Here is a 20,292-nt window from a genome sequence, read left to right as displayed (position 1 = left end):
TGAATCTACCAAGGAGGTCTATAATACCTGGAAAAATCGATCTAATAATAATTGCAATTTAAATGTTGCTTGCAGTAAATTTCATTTCGTCAGGGTCCTGGTTTTGTTGCGTTCCATTCAAGTTGGATGTGGGATATTCCTACCTGATATCTCTGACCATGAATGCATTCCATTCCCCGATATTCGGAAGATGACGTTTAAGAAAACAAAACTGCAACCTCCCGTTAGCTTAGCAGGGTTTTGACTCTCACTAGAGATGTCTCCTAGCAACCCAACTGATAAAAAAAAGCAATGCTGCAGCGCTAGCACTTGTGCTTCAGGTGTACAATTATCAAAAGAGATTATGTTTTATACACCTGTTTCTGCAGGTGTTTGTTAAACAAGTTTTAATATCATGTAATGTGGAAAAGAACCAATTTATCAATATTACTTAATAAAGTGAATGTTTATCACTTACTATGTATATCTCCATGTGTCGACATGTTTGTGTGACATCATATCCCTGCATTCTCCAGTTGAGAATTTCTGCACAAGCCTACAAGTTGTAATTCTGACTTAAAGATGCATTCCATTGCACTTTTCCTAGTAGAAAGTTGTAAAATCCAACTTTCCGAGTTGAATGGAATGCAGCACTACTTTTCAAAACTTGATCCGACAATGACTGCTCAAGCAGCCTAATTTACACTTAGAAAACTCACGATGTTGCTATAACAAAGCAAAAAGCACTCACTAATTTACTTGAAGTGAAAATCAGTCCTCCTTTCCTGTTTAATAATTTAAGCAATCACACGGTCATGCAGAACATCTCGTGTTTTTAAATGCATAAAGATCTCTTTCTCAACGGCAATAACAGCAGTGATGACAGCCATCTCGTCAGCAAGATCTCGCGCTCTTCGCTTTCAAATTATTACGTACATCACTTAAAGCGTGATTGCATCACTCAAGGCCAGCTAGAAGGCCTTGACCAGGACATATCTATAAATGACTTTAAATTATATGTAAATCTTTTGGAACAAACAAAAAACAAAAAAGCACTGAAAACATGTAATGCTCTGAAAGCATTGAAAGTTATGTAATTTTCTTCCTTTATTTTTTTTCTCTCTCTCTGGCAGCTAATGTTAATTTGATTATGTGCATATGTAATACCTCTTGTTCTTGTGGCATTGAATCAATAAAGCATAAAAAAAAAAAAAAAAAGACCAGGACATATCCTAAAGATCACACCCACCGAGAACAAATAAATAAATCTGATTGGCTGATGAATCTGACAATCTGACTTTAGTTGCCCATTCATTTGCACTATTGAGGGATTCTGTGGAAATTCTGAAGGCCTGACGGGGTGCAGCTCAAACTCAGGCCTGCTTCGGGCATGCGATTTGTGAAACAGCTGTTACACTTTGCTTGTAAGCATCAAGGGATAAATTCTGACTGGATAAACTTTTAGTTTTTCTCTGTTTGTTTGTAGATTAATTAAGAATAAAAGCGATTAAAAATACATAGGCAAAAAGGTGACTGAGAATGAAAGGATGAAAAATATTTATTTATTTGGCATGTTAGGCCAGCAGAGAAGGCTTTGCTTGCCCTGAGAATTCGCTACTGCGAATTCACCACTGCTCTTTAGTAATCAAAATACTTTTTGAATGTAACTGTATTCTAATTACCAATTATTTAAATTGTAACTCTAGTGGAATACAGTTACTTATATTTTGTATTTTAAATACGTAATCCCGTTACATGTATTCTGTTACTCCCCAACGCTGTATATATATATATATATATATTTAGAATTGTATCCTCCAAACTAAAATTCCAATACCATTATATTTTTGTTGTAGCTGGTGAACAGGTTAACACAATAAAACTTGAATGAATTTCTTCTTTGTTTTCAGGACAAGTGTTGTTGTTGTTGTCTTATTGTTTAGTTTTTAATAATCGATGTAAGGTTAGATCAAGTAAATGTGTCTTCAATCAGAATTTACACCACCGATTATTAGATATAAAAAATATTTTTGCCTATTTTTAAGATTTACACATTTTAATTTTATAACAAAATTCCACTGAATTCAACTGTGTAATTTTTAACTAAATTAAATTAAAAGGCTATAACTTCAAATATTATTTTAACAGAAAATGTGAAAAAGCTCACGTATTTAGTCTGGGCCTGGGAATAATGTACGAGAAGTCGTGCTATATTATGAACAAATTAAATTATTAAAATGTTAAAAAACGTAAAATGTAAAAAACACATTTTTTTATTTTTTATTAATTATTTCCTAATGTTTTAACGGTTTCATTCACAGAGCCTGTTTCCAAACCGGTGATAATGACAAAGTGTACTGGTAATCCTGATGACAAGTATTTAACATGTGAGGGTGATGGGGGCACAATCATCTGGAAGAATTCTGCTGGAGACAAACTGAAGGGCTCGCCCCTCCCCAGTCCTAACAAAGGAGAGTCCTTAACTGTTAGAAAAACTGGTAACCCAAACACCTACTACACCTGCACACTGCAGAACGCAGTGAGCGAGGAGACCAGTGATCCAGTCTATAAGGGAGATCTGTTCACTGGTTAGACAATATTTTTTTAAGTGCCATGTGTTGAAATGTCCCTTTCTATCAAAGTTTAATTCATATGAACTAATGTTGTGGTTAAGTAAATGTAAAAAATATTGTTAATTGATAGTTCATGATATGTAATGCATTAATAAATGTTAACATACAGCTGAGATGTTAAAAGGATAGTTCAGCCAAAAAAAGAAGTCTGTCACGTTCTTCCAAACCTGTATTACATTTTTTTCCTGTGAAACACAAAAGGAGATGTTAGGCAGTATGTTCAGTCTCAGTCAACATTCACTTTCAATACATCTTTTTCCCATACAATGAGAGTGAATGGTGACATGAGGATAAATGATGACAGAATTTCCATTTTTAAGTGATCTGTCCCTTTAACCTTACTGTAAAATATTACCTTGATGGATGTTAGTGATAGTAATAGAATGATTTGTAGTATATCTGTGTAGTTTTAAAGGAATATTTCAGGTTCATTATAAGTTCAACTTAATAGACAGTATTTGTGGCATAATGTTTATTACTACAAAAAATAATTTCGACTCATCCCTCCTTTTCTTCTTCTTCTAAAAAAAGCACAAATCTGGGTTACAGTGAGGCACTTACAATGGAAGTGAATTGGAACTATCCGTAAACATTAAAATACTCACTTTTTCAAAAGTATAGACACAAGACAAACAATATGCGTGTTTAAACGTGATTTCGTGTTAAAATCACTTACTAATATTTTCTGTGTAAAGTTATAGCCAGTTTTACAACTTTGTTGCCATGACAATGTAATGTCAACAAACCCTTAAACCCTAAAATTGTAAAAATGACAATTTAAACAACTTTACACCTCAAATAATTCAAAAGTTTTAACAAGAATTAAAGTGTTTTTATAAAATTATAAGCTTCACATTTCTGCCTTTAAACCCTCCTATTCACTTCCATTGTAAGTGCTCCACTGTAACCCAGATGTTTGCTTTTTATATATATATATATATATATATATATATATATATATAGAGGGATGAGTCTAAATTAATTTGTCGTAATCGACATTATGCCACAAATGCTGTCGCTTGAGCTCAACTTGCATTGAACCCAGAATATTCCTTTAATGTAGGTGAAAATGAATATTTTTTTCTTGCCAGTTATATTTCCACTGATACCTATTTTAAATAAATCACAGAATGATTATACTGTATATCATGTTTATAGTCATTTTAACCTATAGGATGCATTAACATTTTAAGTGTAAGATTTAAAATGTTTCCTCAGATGTTTTAAAATGACACTGGCTGTTTTCATGTTATTGACACCTGTTTATGTAATGTTTGTTTTTATAGAAAAAACTCTTATGAAGGAAACTGCTTCCTAGAAGCCATTCAAGTTGAAAATGGAAAATTTTAACGATGAAGGTAATTGTAAATTTATTAGCAGAATGATGAGGTCAAATAACACACAAATTACACACATTCACCTGTTTCAGTCATCTTTTATTTCTTTTTCTTGCTGTCTCAAAGAAAAGACGAATATAATTAGAATTTCTTTTCATCACTGATGTGTCTGTATGTATCTGTAAAATGACATGACTGTGACAGCATGGCATGCCACAAAATTATTTACTGCCCACAAGTTGTTCCTCATTGTGTTTTTACTCCCATGATAAGCTTAACACAATATTTTCTTCAAGAATCCTAACACTGCTCTTTTCTATACAAAAACAGTTCATATTTAACAGCATTTGGGGTTTGAACAACATATGGGTGAGTAAATGAGTAAAAGTTCATTTCTGATTTTTAGGTGAACTACTTTAACTGGACAGACCTCACAAGGACATACTAAAAAAAAATGTATCTTTTAAAAGAGGACTCTTAGGAGATGCTGTACAAAATTCAGAATTAAAGACATATATAAATTATTTAGAAAATCTTAAATTGATTGTAAATTATTACCTAATAATATTCCTGTAGGATGGCATTGGCTGGTTTCAAAATGGCATAAAGATGAATCAGAAATTTACCAACTTCAAAAAAATGGCGTCGCTTCAGCTAAGAGAGAAGCCTAGAAGCTTCTTCTGCAAGGTCAACTGAGGCATTGTCATCATCGGAAACCTTGGACAGAATGTCAAAAATGACTTCCTCGTTCGTCACAACACATTTGGTAACTTCAAAATGACTTGTCCAGCGGATTTCTAACAACCTCTTGAGATATAACACAAACACAGTCCTGTAGTCCGCCATTGTAATTTTGAATGTCTCGCGCGTTGTTTTGAAGTACTCTCGCGCATGCCTATAGACTGAACACGTAATACACGTGCGCATGACGTCATCGTTTTTGTATGTTTATATGGAGAGGATAACGGCATCGTTTTCAAGCACTTGCAATTTGAAACCTGTTTTCAAAAGTTTGCGTTTTCAGGCCCCAAAACGCCGTTGTCGTGTAAACGAACAGCCAACACACATAAAAAGTTTTATGTTTTTAGTTGAAAACGTTGTCGTGTCAAAAAAATCGATATTTTTGATACAACATCAAAACCGGAAGTATCTTTAGGATCGATCCGCCCATCCCTATCCTGTAGTCGGATGGCTTTTCGACAGTGGGGTGTGTCTTTTGAGTAGTTGATTCCTGTATTTTCTGAGCGAAATATAGGGTTATACGTTTATGAATTCGTGCTGTGTACGAATATGTCGCGACAATTCTTATGGATCTTCATCTTTCTCTTCGGATTTATGTCAGGTAAGCGATGTTTTCGCAGTTATCGCTCTCGCAATAGGCGCGGAGCGTCTTGCGGTCACATTAAAGCCCTTACAAAAATCGAGAGTTCACTGCAAAATTGCCACTGAACATTTTCACATGCAAATGATCTTTGCGGCAAATTGTCCATTGTTGCCAAAGGTTTGGCGCAGGTTCAGCACTACCGAGGAAGAGCTGCAGACTTCTGGCAAACATTTGCGGCGAATCACAAGCTCATTTGCATGTGAAAATAATTTGCGGCAGGTTTATATATATATATATATATATTTGTAAGGGAGTGTAAGGCGTAATTTGCTTTGCACGTTAATTTTTCAAATATTGTATAATTACAATGTTTCATTTTTGGTTATGTAGATAAATCAGTCACAATCGCTGGCTTGTTTTTATAACAGTTAGCTGAGTTATTAGCCGCTGAACAGGGCCTACACCCCTTACATAGAAGTATTATGGCGTTGGCTTGGTATTAATTGGTAATATCATTGTACTTGTAGTAGCCTATATCAGGTAGGTATATCGTCAGTATATGTTTAAATAACGTGGTACTTTTTTTACCTAGTGACGACGTGTTCGCTCAAGGACTTCCCTGAGACCACACGTTCAGCTGATGTCTTTGAATCGTTTATGATTTAGAATGTTTGTAGATCTGATCTTTTTAAGATGCTTAGCAGGTGTTCATTCAGTTTTGGTGCTTTCCAGATGAAAGGATCTAAAACAGGCATCTCGGAGATGTACGTGTGCTATCTGGTTTACTTATTAAATGTTTATTAACGTATTCTTTTTTTATTCACAGGTGAAGATGTGAAGAAAGCCGTGGGTGATGTTGTTACCTTTGGTCCAGACAGTATTCCTTCTATTACCAACAGCATTTTGTGGAAACACAGAGACACTACTGGAACTGTTGTTAAGGCGATTGAATGGGACAGAGATGATGGTTTTGATGTTCCAAATTTAAAATTTAAAGACATCACAAGACTCAATGAAAGTACTGGAGCAATCACTATAAATAATTTAAGACTTGACCATACTGGACTTTATACCATTGAGATCAACAGTAAAGAACAAGAAAAAAAAATCCAGCTAACTGTTATGGGTGAGTAAATATAGATTAATAGTATAGAAGTTCCCTGGAGTTGCACTTTGTGTTAATGTTAATCGTTGAGTTACTGTACTGTATATAAGTATTACATGACTATTGTTATTGTTTTTGACTTATTTATTTAGTTGTTGTCTCAGTTTAGTTTCATAAAATTGTTAATTGTTGTCTTTACAGAGCGTGTCCCCAAACCAAAGATAAACAAAGAGCAGTCAGGTAATCCTAATGTCATGTATTTAACATGTAAGGGCAGTGCGACAGTCATCTGGAGGAATTCTACTGGAGAGCTACCGCTGGTCTCAGAGTCCTTAACAGTTAGAAAAACTGGTATCGGAGACAACTACTACACTTGCACATTCCAGAACGCAGTAAGCAGGGAAACCAGTGATCCAGTCTATGAGAGAGATCTGTTTCCTGGTAAGATAGCCATTTACTTCTACACAGGAGACTGTACACCATTGTTTTAAAGAAGAAAGTCATTGATGGATTTATACATTTTTAAGTGCCATGTCCCAACAATTTGCATATAACGTGTTAACCTAAAAACCATAAAGCATAGTCTTCATGTGATGACATGTAAATTAACAGTTTTTATTCAATATTATTCAACATCTGAATCAGCCTGAACACACTAGGTTACACCAATGTTAGGTCAGGAAGAAATAGCTCCTAACAATTGCAGGTTACCACTTTTGACAGAATCACATTTTGTCATTATGCGAAGACTCGCTGGCCAACTCAATGAAAGTATGCTCTGAAAGCGCATCCCTCTACTCTTCCTTCAGGTTTCCATAATTATCTTAAGTGTACACCGATGTATTCGTCAAGAGTGGCTGGATGGTGTATTTGCAAACCACAGTTGGCTTGACGAGAGACACCATAACCATTGCATTACAAAACCAGTCTTCAGTCACTCAGCTCACATCCGCATCCACATGAGAAGCATATTTAGCGCTTATAAAGCGTCGAAAGCAAGATGAATGTCATAAAATTTGCTTCGGCGGCCCGAGATTTTGCTTCAGCAGCCATCAAAACATTTTCAATGCAGGAAAAACCCTTGCATGAGGTCACCCTGTTAGATAATATTATGGGATATATTTTCATGAGTGCTCAAAGCGCAGCGCTACGTGCAATGACTATGCGCTACATCTTACTACATTTTCGTTATAGTGCAAATTCTAAGTGCAAATTTCTTGCTAGTGCAAAGTGCAAGTGGTCATGAGTGGGAAGGTATGCGCGCAAACTGTGGGTGTATTGTATGTTAATGATGTGGCTCAAAGCACAATTTGCTATTTTCCTGAGAAATAGGTCATTGCGCTAAGACGTTTTAATACCACCTCTATTTTCAGTGCAAAGTCCAAACTCAGTTCTTAAATTAGCAGTTTGGAGATTCCACCAGCTGGTAGTAATAAAGTTAATGTCCAAACTCTGAAAATATTGTGGAACATCAAATGATGTCCCTGACCATGACCCTGAGTTGTTGCTGTCTTATGAAACAAAAATTTATGAGATTTGTGTTAAACTAGGTCATTTGAATTTAGAAATATTTTTGGTTGAATTTTTTCGTGTTTCAATAAATTAATGTAATTGTTCAAAATCAAAATTGACCAGTAGAAGTGAAGTGTGTGCCAATACAATCACTAATACTAGCCATGATTTGTGTGTCAATAGGTGAAAATGATTAATAATAATTATTACTTACATTCCCTATGATTTAATGGAATGTACATTCAAGTCCTGACAAGAATACAATTTTCCAAGCATATAAAAGGAGCGTGTCTATATTTTTTATTCTTCTAATTAATTGTATGCAGTCCATTTACACTTCCAACTAATTATGAATGTGCTTTTTTTTTGCGTATGTCACTGGTGCTTGATTGAATGAACTATATAATACGGCGTAGACACTGCAATAACCGGAAAAGAACCTCAGAATTACATTGCACTTGATCCAGCTCAGTAGCGCGTTGCACTCGTGATTTTGCCAAACTCACTTGCCCCTAGACTTTGCACATGCTTACATGAAAATATCAAAACTTCATGGACATGCCCATTGATTTTGCAGTTATGACTTTTGACATAGTGCTCTGCTTAGCACTAGCAATCTTAAAATAGGGCCTTATGTATCATGTTGAACTCTTATATATAATTTTGTTGTGTTATTGAGCAAGGATATTTTTTTCTTTTTCTTAAAATTAGAATCAAGCAATGCAGTTGTCTTGGGGATTGTAATTTTCATCATCATCATCATCATCATCCTTATCGTGCTCCCTTGCCTTTACCTGTTCTTGGACTGCTTTCACGGTAGGATTGCTATTGTTTTTTTTTAAAGTATTATAGGAATGTTCCAGGTTCAATGCAAGTTAAACTCAGTCAACAGCATTTGTGGCATAATGTTGATTACCATGAAAAATCATTTCGACTAGCCCCTTTAAAAAAAAAAAGAAGAAATGGTGACACTAAGGCACTTACAATGGAAGTTAATGGGACCAGTCCATAAACACCAAAATACACATAGTTTCAAAAGTATATACACTAGATGTTAATATTATACGTTCACATGATTTTACTATGATAAATTGTTTACGTATATCCAGGGCATCGTTGTCATTACAAAAAAGTTGTAATATTGGGTAAAACTTTACACATAAAAGGTTATTAAGCAATTTTATCACACTAAAATGATGTTAACATGTCTAATATTTAGATCCTGTGTCTATGCTGTTGAAATTATGTGTATTTTAATGTTTATAGACTGGCCCCATTCACGTCCATTGAAAGTGTCTTACTGTAAAGCCGTAGGTGTCACACTTGCCGGCTGTTTCGCTGTGATCTCGCTCTCTTCAGTCGGAGGTATGACACACTTGCCGATAAAGAATGGTGGTGGGGTGACAAACATTCCGACTTGTAGGCCTGTCACGATTATTAAATAATCGTCTCATCGCGATTTGAGATAACCGTGATTATTGGGCATTCAAATGCACGCTATGTCAGCAGAGGCTCGTGCCAAACTCCCGAGAAAATCGAAACAAGTATAAACTTTGATTGTGAACACAAAGTGCTCCGGCTTCACTTTAAACCAGAGATGCCCAAACCAGGGCCCATGGGCCAAATTACATTATGCAATGTAGAGATCATGCAATTTTGTATTTATTGAAACATGCCATTTTAAAATTGAATTAATAGTTTAAAGTATTTGACATAAAAGGATGACAGAGTTATTTTATAAGGTTAGAAAAAGGTAAAAAAATATGACCCCACACACACACACACATTTTCAGAAATGAATTTCAGGCCCTGAGTTTGATACAATGCAAAGTTTACTTTTGGCCCATGGCCAAAAAGGGTTTGATCAAAGAGCATTAAAATAATGTGTGAAAGTGAAGAAATTAGGACAGAAATATTTTACTATTACATAATGTAATAAAATATAAACATAATAAAATGTATATATAAATTGTTTTGTTTTATAAAAAAATATATAATAAAAATATTTGAGTTCAAACAACAACAGTGTAAATGTAAAATTGACCAAAACTAAAGTTGACCAAAAAGAGAGACATATTCTAAGTATTTAGAAATATTTTTATATTAAAACATTTTCATGTCAATCATAAGTTTTAAAAGCCTTAAAAAGGAAATAATATATCCCTATTTTAGTATTTAATTATATATTTGAAGTTAAATATGTAAAAATGACTTCTTAAGGTGTATGAAGCACACATGCAGAAAAAAGCACACCTTAAGAAATATGAAAATTTTTATGACAGTTAATCATCAAAACCCTAAAACAGACAACTAATCGTCATAATCGCATTGATTTGTTTGACAATTAATTGTCAACCAAATTTTATAATTGTGACAGCACTACCGACTTGCGATGGCATGATATCTCGATTCGATATAATAACACTTAAATGACAAAGTATGACAGAAAACTGTGTAATTTATTTTAAATGTTTGAGAAAAATGCACATTATAATTTCTCATAAAAAATAAAGTTCTTTAATGCACAACATAAATGCTCAAAGTTCAGATAATAAAGAGCATATCATATACCTTTCTCTGTAAGAAAAAATATCTAACAAATAAGCCTACAAAAATAGTGGGCTATATTCAGGCTGATCAGATGCAGAACAAGTAATTGAACTGAACAGAACCTGTACTGAAAAAAACATGTGAATGTGTATATTTTGTTTTTAATATTTTTGTTTTTCATCATTATTATAATCATATTTAAAATTTTTAAAGATATACAAATTCTACATTCTATCAATTAATAGAATATCATGAATTTTTTTTCTATTATAAAATGAGCTGTAAATGATATGTACAATATACAAGTAATAACATTCATTTTGCATTACTTTGAATTACAAGCGCTAAAATGGTACTGTCATTTTAAAGGTTTAACATGCATCTCACAGACTCGCACAAGTGTTGCAGTTCATTTATTAATGAGAGAGAAGTCTCGTTTTTCCGTGCATCCGTGCTATTTAAAATTAACATTTCTTTTTACTTTTTTATCTGACTGTAAAGAACAGAAAGGAAATTGAAAGGCACATTATTCAATAAAAGTAGAGTGCAGGATCTCATCTTTGATGGACACACATTACACTGAAGAAAAATTCTTTTCAAAAAACACTTTTCAGCAAAATATGGCAATTTTCCAGGTATTTCGTACTTAAATTTCTCAATGCTAAATTCAAGCACTTTTAGCATTTGTGAAGCTGAGTGCGATGAAAACGTTCTGGGGTGGGTTTTCCATATAACGACGTAACTCGCTGCTTAACCACCATTGTAATGATGCATCGTTGGAGAAATTAACTAGCTAGTCACGACTGTTTTCCGAAATTGTATTAACTATGGCACACAACCATAATTTGAACCACGATGGTTCAACAATATAGAGCTGTTGTTAATGAGGTTACGCAGGGGGTGGAATATAACTTCGGCAGAGATCATATGTATACCAAATTATAAAAGCTTATTTAAAGGTGCAGTATGTAAGATTCAGAAACCCTTGTTATTAATGACACCTGTGAGTCAAGGCTTTTAGGAGCGTGCATAAATGTCACATCCTTTGGATTTTCCCGGCAAAAGCAACCCGCTCCCTTCGCATGAAAATCAGTCTACAGGCTTTAATATGCAAACTAGGAAGTCCGGGAAGGGCTCATTTTTAAGTTGCGTTACAAGTCGTTCACACATTGGCAAAAAAAAAGGTGAATATTACATGAAAATTGTTACATATTGCACCTTTAAACTTACACCAGCAAGACGTTTAATGAGAGAAAGCTGCTGAAGACAAGAAAGCGACATGCTCTGTGTAATGAGACAGATGCATTGCGCTGCAATAGTGGCGTTTCCCTCAACATCAGACTTCGGAGTTCACATGTGCACTCTTCAATGGGTGTGTTCCATTCATAAGTAATTATCCCTCTGCCCTATTCCCTTCAAAGTCTTGACCATCCACTGTGAGAGCATTGGTGGACTGAAAGATGTGGGGCTTCAAAAAAACAGTAATTTGAAACTTACTTTAAAGCATTTTTGAAGCGATCTTACAGCATGACAATTATGATCCCTTCATAGTGCCCTTTGGATGCTGATTTATCGCCTTTGGAATGCAGCTGAGAATGCCACTTATGTGTTAACATTATGGATGTTAGTGCATAAGTGTGTCGTGCTTTCTCTTAACAGCTTTCAATCCCTTAAACTGCGTTAGGAAGGCTGCATTTCTGTTTCCATGACATTTCAGAACAACGCTTTTTGCAAACAGTGAGTGCGTTTACATGGACACCAGAAAGAAGCATATTGCGAGAACACGGCTTATTGAGAGAAAGCTGCGTTCCTGTTTACATGTACTGTATAAGCGGCACACTCTTCACTCGTGTGGAGAGTATGTGGCTTGGTGAGAAAGCAGCATGCTGCATAGCAACGTAATATCCCCGCAATGCTTGTGTAAATAACGCACACACCATCTGAGAAAGACTTTGCTATTTTACTCTCTGTTGCTTCACTTTATTTACATATATTCCACAGTTGTTGCTGTGTTTGTTTCCTTAACTTTCTGTTGCAACCAGCAGCGGAATTGCGCAGCAATAGTGGGATTTTCTCTCTTAAACATGGGTACACATGGATATACGCAGAGATAAGGGACAGCCGATAATTTGCACTGGTGTTTATAAATGAGTATAGTTTATTGTGTATGTGCTTCCCTACTGTACTCCCGGAAATGTTGAAGTCTTTCTTCCTTGTTAACTTATTGTTCGGCTCCATCTGATGATGTGTGTTACGTTGGTCTATTCACACACATGTGCACACTTCAAAAACCTGTGAAAAGGCTGCTTGCATGTTTTCATGGCCAGATAAGCTGCGTTCTCTGGGAGAAACCTAGGTGTGTTAAACCGCATAGGACCTAGGTGTGTTAAGTGGTGTGAGGAATCCCGAATTCTCATTTACATGGTGTTTCAGAATGCCGCTTTCTGCAAAAAACCCCTGAAATAAACTGTTTTCTTAAGTGCATGTAAACGGGGTCAGTGAAATAAACACTTTTTTGTAAATGTATATAAATGTGGTCTAAAGTATAATGTAATTTAATATATAAATGGAATTAAAGATATAGAAGCCTCAATGAGGTCCATTGATGCGTGCACAGCAAAATAATAATTAACTGTTCACCTAACTACAGGTGGAGAGCTGTAGTTCCAACCACACAATTTGCAATGCAGTTTGCGAATGTTCGTTGGAACTACAGTTTTGGGAAACACCAAATCATTGAACTACATTGGTAACAATGGAACTTGTGACCATAGTTGGCTAACAATTAGGGCTGCAACTAACGATTATTTTGATAATCGACTAATCTAACGATTATTAGAACAATTATTCGGCGATTATTGCAGCGATTAATCATTAGCTCTTAACCGATTATTCAGCTTGTGCCCCAACTTAAAAGGTTGTATTAAATGTGTTTACTAACAATAAAGAGGACAAAATCCTCTTTTGTACCTCTAAATGACATTCACTAAATTAAAGGAAGAAATAGTTTTTAAGTTTAATTCAGTAAAAATTTAACTGCACAAAATCCTATTGTTATCAAGTGTTTTTGTCTTGTTTTCCATTTAAAATTGTCTAAAAATCTTTAAAACAAGATACATTTACTTGAGAAGCAACATATAAGATATTTAGACTTGCTTTAAGAGAATGTATCTTAAATATAGTGTATTTTGTATATAAGTGTATTTTGTATTTAAGTGTATTTTGTATTTAAGTGTATTTTTTCACTTGGCTATACTTCTGCAAGTGCAGTAAAGACTAAATATACTTATATTCAAGATCTATTCTCTAAAAGCATGTTTAAATATCTTATATGCTGCTTCTCGGGTTAACATCTTTTTGAAAGCTTTTTAGATATTTTAAAATATTTCTATTTTTAACATTAAATTCAACATTCTCAGATAACATTTTTTATGTTGCAGGATAAGTGCATAATGGGGCAAAGACTACCTCTCTCAACTTTCTGTTCACTTCAATCCATCTTTAACTCACAAAAAAATAAAGCTGTGTATGCCAATTTTCTTCATGATAAGAAATGCACAGAGACACATATATTATGATTCAATAAGTTGCGAGCCATCACGTTATAATCTAGCTGCATTAAGCGTGTGCACTCGAGGGATGAGCATCCCCGCGACAGAGGGCGTTTTCCAAACTACATTTATGCGCCCTTGTAGGGCACTTCAGGAAGGGGACGCCACTCGAAAGGTTGTTCCAAACAAAAGTAAGGACGTTTATTATTTCACAAAGGGCCCTTTCACAATAGTGAAGGCTACATTTAAACTGTGATGCAGTGCTCCCCTTAGAGTGCCCATATCAAGAGCTCTGGTTTGTGAGCTGTGTAATTCATCCTCTCCTCAGTCAGGCGTGAACTGCAGTTCTGCTCTCATCATCATTAGAGTTTAATGTGATCTCATGTTACGTTAAATGAGATTAAATGACTATTCGACAACGGAAATGAATTTTTTGTCAGCAATTATTTATTGTCGACGTTGTCTATAATGTCGACTAATTGTTTCAGCCCTACTAATGATAATGCTTTTGGGAACGCACCGTTCTTCATTGGTCACTTGAAGAGAACGCAAGAGCCCGATCCGGCGACAGAATGTTTTTTTCTTTCATGTTTGATCCTTTTTTTCGTGTTGTTGTAACCATTAACTCAGCAAGGAGTCCCGACGGTCTTGTGAAAAACGACCTCCCACTGACAGACGCTATTGTGTGCTTCGTCTCCCTCTGCCTGGCCAGTGATTATGTAAATAAAGCCACACCTGTAAATTACTGGAAAAAACAACTAGTGTGGTGCTGGCCTAAGAGTGATTTCTGCACATTTTTTATTAGTATTTTTCAAATAAAGGTTGGCACAGGTTGAAATTTTTTTGTGGTAATCAACATTAAGCCACAAATGCTGTTAATTGAGCTTAACTTGTGTTGAACCCAATTTTTTTTTTTTTAAATGTCAACAGGATAAAAAAGCAACAGGATAGGCAGCAAACAAGTGTGTCAAAAATAAAGCGTGTTTTTTTTATTTTTTTTAAATCAAATTAAATTAGCCTGATTTTTGCACTTCTAATGATGTTAATACAGGGGAATGGCATTCCACATACAGCTATGGAAAAAATTAAGAGACCACTGCAAAATTATCAAGGAAGCAAGTTTTCTTCCAGGATAACCTTGTACGTGGCTTGATTCATGCGTCCTTCACAAAGACGAATCTGCCCGATTCCATCACCGATCCTCCACCTGGTCGTCTAATGGTTAGATGGAGACCTGGAGAGGCCTACAAGTCACAGTGTCTCGCACCCACTGTGAAATTTGGTGGAGGATCGGTGATGATCTGGGGGTGCTTCAGCAAGGCTGGAATAGGGCAGATTCGTCTTTGTGATCGAAAATCAAGGTTATTGCACCAAATATTGATTTCTGAACTCTTCCTAAGTTAAAACATTAGTATTGTTTAAAAATGAATATGAACTTGTTTTCTTTGCATTATTCGAGGTCTGAAAACACTGCATCTTTTTTTAAGTTTGACCAGTTGTCATTTTCTGCAAATAAATCCTCTAAATTACAATTTTTTTTTTTTGGAATTTGGGAGAAATGTTGTCAGTACTTTATACAATAAAACAAAAATGTTCATTTTACTCAAACACATACCTATAAATAGTAAATCCAGAGAAACTGATAATTTTGCAGTGGTCTCTTAATTTTTTCTAGAGCTGTATGTGTGTATGTACATGCAAAGTTTTCATTTTTAATTTAAGCCTTATTTTATGAACTAATTGCATTCATAGGAATCCCTTTATCACTGCAAATAGTTAGCTTTTTTCACTTGAAACAGAAACTCATGTACGAGTAAGCAGAATTATTGTAAAGTGTACAGGTTTCATCACAACAATTGTATTGTGTTAGTATGGTAAACTGATTGTTATGTAATGGCATGTACTTGTACATTCTCTACACCAGATCCTGTTCAGAATTGCGGTAAAGATGTAAAATGTTTCGGAGGTAAGATGTTTGTTTGGAGTGATCTTTTTTTCTCTCTCATCTAATTACAGTCGTGCCATACCAGGCAACTTAAAATAAAATACTTGATACAAATCATTCAATGGACAGGTTGGAAAAATGTTGAAGATATTTATTTTAACAATTTTTATGTCTTCAGGAGTGTTGACGTTTCTGGATAGACACAGAAAGACAAGTATGTTGTTTTCCCCCCATTATTTGCCTTGAACTCTTTTTTTTAAATTTATACTATGGCATATTCTTAAAGGGATAGTTCACCCTAAAATAAAAAATCTGTCATAATTTTCTCACCATCATGTTGTTTCAAATTTGTTTGACTTTCTTCTGCAAACCACAAAGGGAAATAATTTAATGAATGTGCTGTTGTCTGAATTCAGTAGAATGGCAGTACATAGTGACTCACTTTAACACTTAATAAAGCATATCATTAAAGTGTCATTAAAGTATTCATGTGACTTGTGTCACATACAAAGTCTTCTGAAGGCATATACTCACTTTGTTTGATAAACAGACCATAATTGAAGTCGTTATTCACACATATTATTAATATATCTAGTGCTATGACATAGATGAACATGTTTTCTTCCTTTCTCATAATAGATGGCTCTTCCTCTTGTGATCAACATCCTAATGCTGAAGGACAAACGATGGTATCAACGAGTAATAGTAAGAAGAATAATGTGGCATCTCTTTTTTTTTTTTTTTTTTTTTTTTTATATATTGTAAAATGTTCTGAAGTCCTGGTCAGTGAAGCTAATGTTGTTGCTGTTTGTCCTGGGACTGTTTTTAATATAATGATGCTTTGATAGTTCTTAAGTAAGTACACTGTGTCTGATATACCAATGAACACATTTATGTGGTGTATGTTATTTATATATGATATTAAGGCTAATTAGTTCGTTAAACCTTTTTTTATTTAAAAGTACACCATTCACACACTGGATTTATTGCAAACAATTTTTTTTCAGAAAACCCCCCAAATAAAAAAGAGAGACCCCAATTATTCATAAATAATATTGGGATGTGTTTAAAATCTTATGATAAACAAAGTTGTTTTATTTAATCTTCCCCACCCCCACCTTTGGTTCATCATCAAGTAGCAGAGACGAACGCAAATGCAGAAGTTCAGTTAAGATGATAAAAGTATTTTTTTAAAGCTCTCGTAGACAAAGGAATGCAATGATAGTCCTTTACAAAGAAAAAAATATTAACAGTGTACATTTATTTTATTGACTTAGTTTGCACTGAGATGGGCCAAAACATTTTTACCTGCAGTTAGTTTTGAAAATAACTCCAAAAATGACAATTCTCTCATCATTTATTCACCCTCATGCCATCCAAGATATGCATGACTTTATTCTTCTGCAGAAATCAAATGAAAGATTATCTCAGCTCTGTAGGTCCATACAATGCAAATGAATGGTGATCAAAACTTTGAAGCTACAAACAGCACATAAAGGCAGCATAAAAGTAATCATAAGACTACAGTGATTTAATCCATGTCTTCTGAAGCGATTTTGGGTGAGAACAGACCAAAATATAGGCCTGTTACGATAATTACGTTATCGACTTATCGTACGATATATGGACACGACCTCAGTAATTTTTGCTGACTTTGATATTGCCCATTGTGTTTGCATGCATGTTTGTTTACGTAAGAATGAATGTCACCAACATTTTAGACAGTCGCGCTGCTTTTGTCCTCTTGTGCGCTCTGTGTCGGAGGCGGGGCTCAGGCAGCTCCTCCACACACAGAGTGGACAGTGACAGGTGAAGATTACGTGTTACTCGAGGCTAATAGGTGTTTTAATAGGTATTTTTCCAGATGACTGCATAATTCTAGCCAGAAAGTTTGGAAGAATAAGTCCAAATGGACTTGGTTTCAAAGCTGCATTCCTCAGATCCAGTGTGGGATCATTTAGGCTTTAAGCCGAATGAGAGAGGAGAGCCCATTAACGTGAACGAGCCGATGTGTCGACTTTGTTTAAAAACAGTGGCAATGAAAAGTGGCAATACAACTCAGGGCTCGACATTAACGCTTGTCCGGGACAAGTGGATTTTTGCAAGGACAAGTCAAAGTTGCCTGACTGAAACCTTAATAATGAAAGAAGTACCAGGTTTATTTGTGATTTAGCATAAGCCTGTATCACTTATTAAAAGAAATTATATCCTGCTGTTGAAAATAATCTACAGTGCCTGAAATTCTGCACGGGATTCTAAGTATTGTCTTTGTATTCCAGAATCTGCGCAAATACAGGATATCCACTTTTGTGCGTCCTTCTCCCTCTCTCGTGCAGCAGCGCTTGATGAATTTGGTGTGAGCACGAAGTGGACCCATTTTTTTCGACATGTGAATGTCATTGTACTGCGCCTGTGTTGAGCAATGCGATAAAACTATTGCACCTATTTACAGTTGCAATTGAAATTATACATCCCCCCAAGAGAGTTAAGGATTTACAAAGGTAAACATTTCTGATGACCCAGAATTTTTAAATTTGACACCTATATCAGTTGATTGACAGATTCAAAGTCATAGTGTGAATATATAACCTAATATTTGTAAATAGCAGGATTTTTAAAAAATACAGCCATGTCATAATTATTCAACCCCTATTGCATGTAGCAGTTTCTTAAATATGTAAGGCTACACAAGTAATTGTTTTAAAACAAAATTAAGTCATCAATCTGCAATGGCACTTAAGTTTTGTAATTTAAGTTTAGCGTTGTAAGCAAAAATGTATTTCTATGCAAAAAATGCAATTAAAAATAAGCTGTCTCAAAAGCTAATATAGGAGATTATTTCATCACACAAGAAAGGTCATGGCTAAAAGTACATTTCCAAGGCACTTCAATTTCCAATAGATAAAGTTGGCAGCACCATTCATACATTTTTTAAATATGGAACAACAGCAACCTTCTTGGGGTGTGGAAGAAAGCAAAACTTCACCAAGGGAAATGTTGACTTGAATATTCAAGAAGTAATTAGGAAAGACCTGTGGAGTCCTGGAAGAAGGTTTTATAGATGTATGACACTAAACTGAAAATGAGTTTTAGACCCATGGGTCAGCAGTATGTCTGGAGTAAGATGACATGGTGATGACAAGAACGACACCATCCCCACAGTAAATCATGGAGGTGGGTCAGTCCTGTTATGGGGGTGTTTTGCGGCTGCAGGAAACGGCTATCCTGACTATGTGACTGACACCATGGATTCTTTCAGGTATCAGGCCATTTTGGCATGAAAAACGTGATGCCTTCAGTGTGTAAATTGAAGCTCGGTGATCACTGGACTTTCCAGCAAGACAGTAACACCAAGGATACATCCAAGTTGTCCAAAATCTGGATCAGGGATAGGTCGTGGAATGTCCTTAAATGGCCCTTTCAGTCCATCATTAAAATCCCATTGCAAACCTTTGTTGGGAGTTCAAGGAAGCAGTGGCAGCACAGAAACCAAAGAATGTCAATGAGCTGGAAGCTTTTGCTCATGAGAAATGTGTAAAAATTCTAATAGAGAGGTGTCCGAAGCCTGAGAACACTTACCTGAAACATTTATTTGCTGTTATTAAGGTTAAAGGATGCTCCACAAATGATTGACTTTGGGGGTTGAATATTTTTGACATGACATTTGTGGATAGAATTAGTTATTTTTTATTTTAAAATTTGCTTAAACTGAACTCTTCTCAAAATCACTCAAATGTGTATCAAAAACTTTGACTGTTTACTGAGGTTTTAGTTTGTGTTTTAATTCACATCACCAGAATGTATTGCTGGTCAGGGGGGTTGAATAATTTTGATTACAGCTGTATAAACAACAAAGCTGTCAACGCTGCAAGCATGTAACTTCGGAGCGATCCAGGTTTGCAGCCTTTCATATCGCGGCGCTCTGTTTTAAGTCATAATACAACACATTTGACAAGAACTGCAGAAATAGCAAACATGCTTTGTGTAATGCTACCTGCTGCAGGATGAAGGGAAATGTTTAAAAACCTGTTACATCTCTCATCACCATCTCTCTTGAGCAGGTATTCTCTGCCATGTGAATCAGTCAATTTTAATATGTAATATTATACAAACAAAAATAAAATGGTAATATACACACTATAATATTAACAATATACATAAAATGAAAATATATTATCTGTCTTTAAAATACATATTATGGAGATTAAGGTTCTCCATAATGAAAATGGAAAATCTACATAATCTAAAAAATAAAGAAAATCTTATATTTGTTTCATGTGGTTTTGAACATACCAAATATTTTGAACACATCCAGATTTTTTACTTAATAACTAAAATATCAGGTTGTACAACCAT

At 35.0% G+C, this 20,292-nt stretch overlaps 2 protein-coding genes across 7 annotated transcripts in view; one reads left to right on the top strand and one right to left on the bottom strand.

The window, feature by feature from the left end:
- LOC127444973 (proline-rich protein 7-like) overlaps positions 1-20,292 on the bottom strand; it is a 79,626-nt gene that overhangs the window by 41,308 nt on the left and 18,026 nt on the right. The window lies entirely within an intron of this gene.
- LOC127444954 (uncharacterized) overlaps positions 4,949-20,292 on the top strand; it is a 51,170-nt gene continuing 35,826 nt past the window's right edge. For all 6 annotated transcript variants that reach the window (XM_051704639.1, XM_051704643.1, XM_051704642.1 and 3 more), the window contains exons 1-7: positions 4,949-5,291; positions 6,100-6,399; positions 6,580-6,819; positions 8,602-8,706; positions 15,916-15,957; positions 16,115-16,150; positions 16,576-16,641. In XM_051704639.1, coding sequence (XP_051560599.1) covers positions 5,240-5,291; positions 6,100-6,399; positions 6,580-6,819; positions 8,602-8,706; positions 15,916-15,957; positions 16,115-16,150; positions 16,576-16,641 — 841 coding nt within the window. In that variant the 5' untranslated portion in view covers positions 4,949-5,239. The remainder of the gene's footprint in view (positions 5,292-6,099; positions 6,400-6,579; positions 6,820-8,601; positions 8,707-15,915; positions 15,958-16,114; positions 16,151-16,575; positions 16,642-20,292) is intronic.

Source organism: Myxocyprinus asiaticus, chromosome 8, assembly GCF_019703515.2.
Source record: "Myxocyprinus asiaticus isolate MX2 ecotype Aquarium Trade chromosome 8, UBuf_Myxa_2, whole genome shotgun sequence".
NCBI lineage: Eukaryota > Metazoa > Chordata > Actinopteri > Cypriniformes > Catostomidae > Myxocyprinus > Myxocyprinus asiaticus.
The sequence above is the reverse complement of the archived record's forward strand: the minus strand, read 5'-3'. Positions and strand labels throughout refer to the sequence as shown.